Source organism: Lathyrus oleraceus, chromosome 6, assembly GCF_024323335.1.
Source record: "Lathyrus oleraceus cultivar Zhongwan6 chromosome 6, CAAS_Psat_ZW6_1.0, whole genome shotgun sequence".
In the NCBI taxonomy this organism is placed as follows: Eukaryota; Viridiplantae; Streptophyta; class Magnoliopsida; order Fabales; family Fabaceae; genus Lathyrus; species Lathyrus oleraceus.
Genome location: NC_066584.1, coordinates 387395480 through 387406831, shown reverse-complemented (window position 1 = coordinate 387406831; position 11352 = coordinate 387395480). Strand labels below are relative to the sequence as shown.

Genomic DNA, 11352 nt, shown 5'->3' with positions numbered 1-11352 from the left:
ATAAGGGAGAAGGGGGAAATGAAATGAAATGAATACATGTTGCTCTTACATGGTGTGTTGAGATCTTATATTTACTATCAAGCTGATGAAGTTGTGATCTTAGTTAAAATGTTTTATGATTTGTTTCGCTACACTATAATAATTTTACAATTATGAAAAAGGTTTGAGTTTTAAAAGGTCAAAAGGAAAGTTAGGATGTGTTGGATTGTTTTTAGGTGGGTGAAGAATGCTTGGATGGTCGAGCTAGACAACTCGTATCCAAACAATCGAGGAAAAGAGTAGTAGACACTAAATTGTTCCCTTTTCACCTAATTAATTATAAAAAGGGTTATTTAGGCTAACCTATTTTGAATGGAAGACAAATACTCGAATGGTAAAGCTAGACATCTCGTATCCAAGTATTCAGGGAAAAGAGTGGTAGACACCAAACCATTCCTTTTTCATCTGATTTATTGGGAAAATATGATTGCTTAGGTTTTGATTATGAAAATGGTTCAAGATGAATCAGGTTTAAAGTTTTAAATGGATGATGAATGCTCAGATGGTCGAGCTAGACATCGTGTATCCAAACAATCAGGGAAAAGAATGGTAGACATTATATCATTCCTTTTTCATCTTATTTGTGAAAAGATGTTCAAAAGTGATTAGGTATTTTTTTATTTAAAAAATGAACTTGATATAGACCGAGGTTTTATTTGAGTTGGTAAATGGTTTTGAAATTGTTGGTGAACTGGTAAAATAAAAAAAGCAACAAAGTGTAACACAGGGTCACGAGTTGCATCACGAGGGCGCAAATTCTAGTCTGATGACAGGAACTCTAGCGTGATGGCGTAACATACACCATAAAATTGAAGGTGACAAGAAACACAAGAAAGAAGGGGTTTGAATTGGGTTTCTAAAAACAAAAAAATTTCAACCCAACATAACAAACAGAAAACAAAGAACAAAATTAATGAAACAATTATTTTGATCATGGTTCGCTGCTAACTAAGTTACCTCCAATCCACCCACCAAGGTGATTTTTCCTTATCAACAAGGACTTAATCCACTATAATCAAATTGATTACAACACAAAGACCTATAGTCAATGTCTTCTTGAGTATTCTGACTAAACCATAGTCACTCAAGGAAAACACAAGCAAACAAATTGTAATGCAAATGTGTGTTTACAAAGTGCTTCTCAATAAGAAGAATACAAAAATGAATACAAGTTTCTCACACAAAATATATTCTATGAATAGTATGAATAAAAGTTCCAGTGTGTGTTTTCTTTTCTCTCAAAATATTTCATAAGTGCATTGTTCAGTATATGATGAATTCTTAGAGTGTGTAACATTGTGTAGCATTGTTTCATTCTTCCAAGTTTCCTTTATATAGGAAATGAAAAGATATGTTGGAGGGTAGAGTTGAAATACCAAAATGTAGTTGTATCCTTGCATAATAGCTTGAGAAAATGGGAGGTAAAATGGTACAATAGTATAGTCCTAACCCCACAAAATTAACATAGTGGAAGGAATATTTATACTACGTAATATTTTTCATACGTAAAACCTTTTGATCTCATCTTAAATATCCAGGGGATTCTGATAGTTAGGTCATGAAGCATGCATAAGAGAAGATTAAGAATCTAGTTGAGAAAAACTTCAGAACCTTGGTCTTTAGAGTCTTGACATAGTTTATAAGAACCTGGTCTTTAGAGTCTGGTAACACTGTTCAGAGTTATTGAGAGAGCAGGGCTTTAGAGCATATCAACATCAGAAGCATCAAAGTTGCAAAGATTTGGATGACCGTAGAGTCAAAACCATTGAAAGACATAATCCAGAGCTTAAGCACCTTATAAACCATGTATCTTAGAGTAAGAGTGCACTAGGTTCAAAATCTGATGGCACCACATGTCATTCGTTTAGAGTCAGAACTTGAATCTAGTATCTGCATACTAAACAAATTGAGTAGGGTACAATTTTTTTTCTCTAAGAGTCTATGAATTCTTATCATCAAAACATAAGGCTAGATGCAGAGCCAAATCCTGTTCTTACAATCTCCCCCTTTTTGATAACGATAAAATCATAAATTGTGATGAATAATTTTTACTTGGTTTAATCATGTAAAAACATAAGAGTGGGGTTTGTAAGCCTCCCCTGAATTTTATACTATTAAAATTATTTTTCAATTTAGAATTTCAGAGTTAGGTTTGCAAGCTCCCCCTGAATTTTAGGCTTAAAATAATCTTAACATATAAAATATCTCAATCATCCTGAAAGAAATAACTTCCCATAACACATAATCTTGGTTACAGAAGTATTCAAAATTGACTTAGCTTTGAGTATCAGAAAGTCTGGTTATCAGTCTTGTATGAGAGCTTGATTTGTCAAAACTTATATACATTTAGTTAACAAATCAACTTGGATAATACCTTCTGAAAAAGTATTAAATCCTGGAAAAAAACTTATTAACTTGACATATGGTGAACTTATTCAAAGTTCCCAGATTAGTTAACATAGTCAGAAGTAAGAATATTAAAGACAAATGTTTGGTTGTCAGAAGGAAAATAGCTATATAAAAATCACATCCACTCTTTCCCTTTTGTCATCAATAAAAAAAAGAAATAAAAAAAGTAAAAACCAAAATGGAAATTCATTTCATGAAAATGGATAAGGTAGAAAATCAAGTTTTAAAACTAATGTTTTAAGAAGGGGTGGAAGTCTTGGCAGAATGGCATGAAACATCCCTTCAATCTTGTTGTTTATTTCAGCCTGTTCCTTGAGCATTTCATCTTGTTTATCCAGTTAAGTCCTTACAAATTCATTCTCTTGCTTCAACTCTTACAGAGTCTTCAGACCAAAGGAATGGGTTCGGAACCAGAGCCTTCAACTTCCATAAATTGGTTGGTTCTAGAAGAAGTTACAATTGCTGTTTCTTGAGTAGGAGGAGTGACTTCTACTTCAGATTTAGTTTCTTCTTCAACCATAATTTCAAGAGTGGGAGGAGGAGTAATTATAACATCTACTCCAACTTCAACTTCTTTTTCTTTAGCAGTCATAACTACTGGGATTTCATTTACAGGAGAAGGAAGTTGTCTTACAGGAGATATTGGGGAGAAAAAGTCCACATGAGGCTCTAAGAATTTAGTCAACTTATCACTGAATCTTCTATGAGCACCTATATAACAAAGTTCCTTAAGCTCCCTAGAACGTAAATTCTACACCTTCTGAAACCATCCCAGACAACATCACTCTGAGTAAGATTGACACAATTTTTGAAATCTTGTACTACAAAGTGGAGAAGTTCATTTTCCTCTGATTCGAACTGTCTAACTAAACCATCAATTTCCTCAGGTATGTGATCGGGTTAGGTTGATATTCTATCTCAGAGCTATAAGAAATTCATATGGTTTAGTTGGAAAGGATGTTTATGGTTTGGTCAGAAGAATCAAGAGTAGAAGGTTCATTATTTCTGATTCGTTCCATGAAGGTGTCAATGACAAGTTCATCTATGATAGGTTGGGGATTTGGAGTTGGTGGAATGTGTGTGTCTTCTGGAAAGGCACATACTATAGGTAATGTGAGGGTACTTGAAGTTGGTGTGGAAAATACATAATCAGAAGAATAGTCTTCTATTTTCATAGGTCAAGGTTCAGTGGGAGTTGGTTTAGAAGTTGGTGGTGGTAATGGTGTTTTTTCAGATGTTGGGGTGGTGTTGGTTTAAATGGTTAGAGATTGTGGGGGTTGGTTAATATGCGGTATTTGGATTGAGGATTTGGGAGAGTAATGTTGGTGGAATAATTAGTATGGGTATTAGGGTAATGGTTATTATTGTTGGTTCATATGGAGTTAGAATAGTTGTGATGGCGTTTGATTTAGCTATTATTGGAATAGGTATAAAGAGTGTTACATAAATATATGGTATGGGTGTAGTTATTATTTAAGAAACATATGATGGATTTAGAGAGGGAGTGGTTATGGTTCCAAAAGGAATGTATGAAGATGTTGGTGGAATAGGGTGTACAGTAATAGATGAAGTAGAAAGATAAGAACTAACAAAAATAACATAAATCTCAGTCATAAGAGACTTACCATGAGATCTAGAAGGATTCACTTCAGAAGGCCTAGTAGGCTCAGAACTGAAAACTTATGCTTCTGGTCCCATAGTGTCTCTCAGAGTTTCAGAAGTACTTGCAACCTTGGTACAAGGTCTGGTAGTTCCAAAAGGTCCATCACTAGAAGACTTTGACTTCCTCTTTCTCTTGAGAGAGTGTCATTCCCCAATTTTATCAGGGTATTTTAAATTTATCTGATACATGTCCATTTGTCAAGTTTTATATTTTTAGCCATATGCATTTTTATCATAAAAAAATCAACATAATCATGCATATATGCATTATAGTAAAAACATCATCATAAAGTCAATGTTTTACATGTTGAAGAAATTGACTAAAATTGTATTTTTTTTTCATTATACATTTTGGAAAATAAATTCATGATCATTTGATTTATAATCAAAATATCCATATGAATTTTATTAATCATTTTCATGCATCATAAAACAAAAATCAATGTTTCTAGAAGGTCCAAAATACCTAATTTATTACACCATTATTCTATGTATATATTATATCATTATTCCATGCATATATTACATTATTATTCACTATTTAATTAAATAAGTTTCTAGAAGGCACCCACACTCTTTACATAATTCATAAACTATCATTTTTAGAGCCTATAAATAAAACCACTTTCATTCACAAATTTCACCAAGAATCGCTCACAAGAATAAGCCAAAACTTTTCACAAATTATTCTCCAATTTTCAAGTCACTTTTTATCATTCTTTATTTAGGTAGCCTTTTAATTTTTGTGTATTTAACTTTTTTTGCATTATTATTCTTGTTACACTTAATTAGTACTTTAATCATCACCATTTTGCATAGAAACTCCATTGATTCAAAATCAAGAGTTTAAAGTGTTCTTGAACCTCCATGAGCAAAAGTGATTTAATTTTCATTAATTTTCTTTACATTATTATTCTTGCTACGCTTAATTAATACCTTAATCATCACCATTTTGTATTGAAACTCCATTGGTTCAAAATCAAGAGTTTAAACGGTTCTTGAACCTCCATGAGAAAAAGTGATTAAATTTTCGTTTATTTAGTTTTTTTGCATTATTATTCTTTTTTTACTTAATTAGTATATTAATCACCATTTTTTTGTATAGAAAATTTATTGATTTAAAATCAAGAGTTTAAAGTGTTCTTGAACCACGATGGACGAAAAGGGTAAAATGTAAATCGACACTTGTTTTACATAAATAATGTATCTAATAGCTTCCCAACTCCCCTCCGAGCATGAATTCATGGTTCGTTTGTCACGAGGATGAACAAGATGATTGAATCAAGCAAATATATGGTATTGCATTTTTGTTGATTTTCAATTTTTTCTTGTTATTTATTTGCTTGTTCTAAATATTCCATTGTGTTCGTGAGATCGAGTTGATAAATTTTCATTATTTATTTGCTTCATTCTGTGAATTTTTGATAAAGTTATAGTGTTTTTACGTTTTCGTTGGAACATTATTCTTCCATTTTTGTTGTTATAGGAATAATAACCAAATGTAGGGTTGAGGAAGATAAAGTCTCTTCCATACCCCCTAATTGCTCAGTGCACCCTTATAAGGCCCCCTCCTTTGCGTCTAGAGCATTTTCCTAACTACACCCCCAATTTTCAGTCTGCTTTTGTTTTTTTTTATATTTTTTATTTTCTTATTATTTCTTTATTTATTTTATTTATTTTTGTTTTTTCTTTTATTTTCTTTAGTTTTTTTAATTCTTTTACCTCTTGTGTTGATAGTGTGTCTTCTCCCTTTTATTATTTCTTTTATCTTTTTTATTATTGCTTTATTTTTTAGTTTATTTTGTTGTATTTTTCGTTGATGCATAATTGTTAATCCAAAAAGATAAAATGACCCTTAAAATTAATCTTTCAAAAATACTAAAATCAAAAGTGTTTGATCAACATCAAGTACATTTTTCAAAATTATACCAAAATTTTTCCAAACCAAAATCAATCGCTTAACATCCATTAACCTTCACAAATAAAATCAATCCTTTGAAAAAAATTCAACTCGGTCAACACCAAGCTCTTTTCTTTAATAAGAACCTCAAGTCATTTTCTACCATTTTCATAACTCAATTCATCCCTTGATGAAAATCAACCCTCAATCGACATAAAGTGACTTTTCCCCAATCAAAAGTAACATTAAAAGTTTATTCTCAACAAACGCAAAAGAAGAGGACCGTTGGAGTCTAGCATTCTGATGAAACCTGTGAAGACAAGCTTCCAACATGATTTTTATGAAGACAATACTTCAAACTCTCCATATCAAAAGAAGGGAAAAAGAAGGATCTTATCAAAACTTTGTTCAAGACTTTCATGGATCAAGTTAAGCTATATGAAATTCTTGACATATATACTCTTAGTGCTCAAAGTTTTTTGATCATGCATTATGTCTTCATTAAAAAACCTTTCTTATAACATCATTATGGTTTTGGAGGAAAATTAGGAAGATTGCATTTTTTAAAGGTGTTTTAACTAAGAAAAAATTTCACATTTTTTATGCACAAATCGATTGGTGTTATATGTCAATCGATTGAGTGCAGTTTCTATTTCTAAAAAAATTGTTTCATTTGCTGAGCCAATCGATTGATGCTTTGAAGCAATCGATTGGTCCTAGTTATATTTTTCATTTTTTGCCTTATGTAAATCGATTGGTCTCCTGTGTCAATCGATTGATCCTGTGTAATTTTTGAAAAATCTGAAACATATTCTTTCACTCTTTACACCATTTCATCATATCTTTTCATGGCAATCTTCACATCTTTTCACTAACATTTTTTTCAGACTTTTCTAACCATTGCCATGTTGTTTTGAAAAGATGCTTTCCAACTATAAATACTCTTCAAAACTTCATTACACACTAACCTCTTTCAATCAAATTATAAAATCTCTCTGCATATTTCTTTCAACAAAATTTTCACACTAAAATACTTTTTGATATACATTTTCAAATCATACTCTTCAAAAGTATCCTTGAACACTTAGAGAGCATTTTATCTTGAACTTTCATATTGTGAAAGAGAAGAAGATTCTAATCATTTGATTAAATCTTGTCCATGGAAAAATATTTCTACTTATACAAATTACTCTGTAAATTCCTAAGTATCAAGGATTGTTTGATATTAGGTGTGGTTACTTATCATCCAGGATTGTTGGAGATACGTTTCAAGAAAAGGAAGGGTTGTTTTCTTTTCTTGTGAAATAAGTTTCAAGAGGACTGCTCTTGATAACTTTGTTAGAGGCTTGTTTAGAAATATCTAACTATAATAATCTCTTACATATTGTAAGGGGACTGGAGTACTCTCAGATTGTGAGGGGAACCAGTATAATTCCTGGTGTTCTTTATCTTCTGCACTTTACTGCTTTCCTCTTCTAATCAATCCAGAAAAGAAAAGAACCATTTTCCATCAAATCAGGATAAAATTTCTAAAGTCTTAATTCACCCCCCTCTTAGGCTTATTCCTAACTTACATTTGCAATCATAGCGGGTTATTGGTAACTTGCTCCACAGATCCAGAAGATGGATTCCGCAAGCGCAAACCCGGTGTTTAAAGATGGAGATAGTAGCAACAAACCACCTCTATTTTCTGGAGAATATTTCGACTTCTGGAAAATATGTATGAAAGCATATTTAGAAGCATAAGGATATGGTATATGGGAAACCGTAGAAAATGGTCCGTATAATCCAATAAGTGTGGTTAATGGTGTTGGCACTCCTAAGGTTAAGAGCTCATATGATGAAGACTATAAGAAAAGAATACTTAATGAAAAGAAAGTCATCAATATTCTTCAAAGTGCATTAAGTATGGACGAGTTCTTCCGCATATCTCAATGTAAATCAACAAAATAAATATGGGACACTTTGGTGGAGACTCACGAAGGAACCACTGAAGTTAAAGGATCCAGATTAAACACATTAAGTCAAGAATATGAAATGTTCAGAATGCAACCCAGAGAATCCATTTTTGCATTGTAGAAAAGATTTGTTCACTTGACGAATCATTTAATTTCTCTTGGAAAGACCTTCACAAATGATGATCTCAACCTTAAAGTGCTAAGATCCTTGACTAGAGAATGGCAACCGAAAGTTACGGCTATGTCGGAGAAGAAATGTCTTTCTACAATGACATCCGCATCATTATTCGAAAAACTCCAAGAACACGAACTTGAACTTGGTAGACTTGAAAAGAATGAAAATAAAGAAAATAAATCCAAAGGAATTGCTTTAAAGGTAGATTCAAAGGAAGATAAAGATGAGGGCGCACCGGAGGAAGATGAAAATTTCATGCTCGTTAAAAGGCTTGGTAAGTTTTTTGGTAAAAATGACAAACCCTTTTATGCAAAGAGAAATAACCATGTCAGGAAAAGGGATTCTTCCATATCTACGCAAGATGTCACATGTTATGAATATGGAAAGCAAGGTCATATAAAGCCAGATTGCCCGAAACTCTCAAAGAAATGTGGCTTTAAAGACAAGAAGGAATTCAAGAATAAAAAGACATATGTTGCATGGTAAGATAATGAGAAAACTTCTTCATCCATATCGGAAAGCAATGAATATGCAAATTTAGCATTAATGGCTTCACACCATTCCAACGGTGAAGAAGATGAGGTTAGTAGCAATTTTTCTCTTTTCGATAGTGATGCACAAGGTACTATAAATGAACTTCTTAAGGAATGCAAAATTCGGTATAAAACAATATCATCTAAAAATATAATGATTTCATCACTAGAAGAAAAAGTTGTGACAATTGAAAAAGATGTCGATGATGAAAAACAAAAGATGATTAGTGAAAAACATAATTTTGTATGTAAAAATTGTGAATTACTTTCTTTCCAAATTGTCTAATTAAAAAGGATTCTTGAAAGGTATGAGAAAGGACAAATTGAGTTGGAAGATGTCCTTTATCAATAAATATATTCAAATGATAAAAGTGGACTTGGTTATTAAAAGTTTTCCAAACCAAGTTCCAGTAAAACTATCTTTGTTAAACCTAATGACCAACCATGAAAGAGAAAGTGAATGAGCGTAAAGTTGTTCATCACTATCCTAAAAGTAAAATATTCTCTAAAAAGAAATCTTATGTTCCTAGATATAGAAGCAACTTTGAACCTACTTGTTTTTATTGTGGAATAATTGGCCATACACCAAATGCATGCTATGTTAGAAATTTTAGCATAGCAAGTGGGCATTATGTATGGGTAAAAAAAGACATTAATTATGAAGGACCCAAAGCAATTTGGGTACCTAACAAAACTGAAATTTGTTTTATAAGTATGCTTGAAAACCACACCAAATCTTTGGTATCTTGACAGTGGTTGTTCCAAGCATATGACGGGAGACATTAACAAATTTTCAAATCTAGCATTAAAGGCCAAGGGTTATATCACATATGGTGATAACAGTAAAGGGAGAATTCTTGGTATACACAAAGTTGGAGCACCACCTTTTCACATCCATTTAAGACATCCTTTATGTTGAAGGACTAAATCACAATCTTCTATGTATAAGCCAACTTTGTGACAAGAGCTTCAAAATCAAGTTCACCAAGGATGAATGCTTGATTGTTGATGAAGTCTATAATGAGGTAAAACTCAAAGGTACGAGAATTAATAATATATTTATGATTTCCCTTGATGATGTGTCTTTGAAAGTGAAATCTCTTATAGCAAATAATAATAAGTCATGGCTGTGGCATAAAAGATTCGCTCATATTCATATGGAACATTTGAATAAGCTTATAAAGCATGATCTTGTTATTTGAATGCCTAAGATAAAAATTTTCAAAGATAGATTATGTGATGCATGTCAAAAGGGAAAATAAACTAAATAAACTTTCACATCAAAGAATGTGGTGTCCACTACAAGGCCACTACAATTGTTGCATATGGACTTATTTGGTGCATCAAGAACAAGAAGCTTCAGAGGTAATGTGTATGTTTTAGTTATTGTTGATGATTTCTCTAGATACACTTGGAATTTCTTCTTAGTGCAGAAAAGTGATGCATTCAAGGCGTTCAAGAAATATGCAAAGCAAATTCAAAATGAGAAATCTCTAACTATTGCCTCCATAAGAAGCGGCCATGGTGGAGAATTCCAAAATGCCTCATTCGAAGAGTTTTGCGTAGAACATGGAATATTTAATAATTTCTCGGCACCAAGGACTCCTCAACAAAATGGAGTGATGGAGAGAAAGAATAGGGCACTTGTGGAACTTGCAAGAACAATGCTTAGAGACTCAAATCTTCCAAAGTATTTTTGCGCGGATGCGGTAAGCACGACATGCTACTTTGCGAACATGGTTTCGAAAAAGGTAAAATGGATACTACTTTGTTTATCAAAAGAATTAACCATCATACTATCTTAGTGCAAATTTATGTAGATGATGTCATATTTGGATCCACAAATTAATCCTTATGTGAAGAATTCTCAACAATCATGCAAGGAGAATTTGAAATATCCATGATGGGTAAGTTGAACTACTTCCTTGGGTTGCACATCAAATAAATAAAGGAAGGGATATTCATCAATCAATCTAAATATTGAAAAGAAATTCTAAAAAGATTTGACATGGATGCTTGCAAAGATATAGCCACTCCAATGGGATCAAGGACATATCTTGATCAGGACGAATCCGGAACTCCAATTGATATTACTAAGTATCGAGGTATGATCAGTTCCTTGTTATATCTAACGGCTAGTCGACCTGATATTATGTTTAGTATATGTTTATATGCTCGATTTCAAGCATGTCCAAAGGAATATCATCTCACTGTTGTAAAGAGAATAATGAAGTATCTCAAAGGAACATCCAATGTTGGCTTATGGTACCCCAAAGGTAGTATATGTAGTCTTTTTGGTTTCTCTGATGCAGATTATGAAGGATGCAAAACAGACAGAAAAAGCACGAGTGGAACATGTCACATATTTGGAAATGCTTAGTTTCTTGGTCATGTAAAAAGCAAGCAAGCGTGGCTCTCAGCACTGCTGAAGCAGAATATATCGCCACTGGTAGCTGTTGTGCTCAAATTCTTTGGATAAAGCAACAACTTCTCGAGTATGGTGTAAACCTAGGAAGCATCTCTCTCAAATGCGACAACACAAGTGCAATCAATATTTCAAAGAATCCGATAATGCACTCAAGAACCAAGCATATTGATATTCACGATCACTTCCTAAGGGATCATGTTCTAAAAGGTGACATTGAAATATCCTTTATTGATACCCAAAATAAACCA

The 11352-nt window shown here is 32.6% G+C and overlaps 1 protein-coding gene across 1 annotated transcript; it reads left to right on the top strand.

The window, feature by feature from the left end:
* The first annotated feature begins 10684 nt into the window (after positions 1 to 10684).
* Positions 10685 to 11056, top strand: LOC127095790 (uncharacterized mitochondrial protein AtMg00240-like). Its single transcript, XM_051034430.1, has one exon. The coding sequence runs from the start codon at positions 10685 to 10687 to the stop codon at positions 11054 to 11056; it is 372 nt and encodes a 123-aa protein (XP_050890387.1).
* Positions 11057 to 11352: the final 296 nt, after the last annotated feature.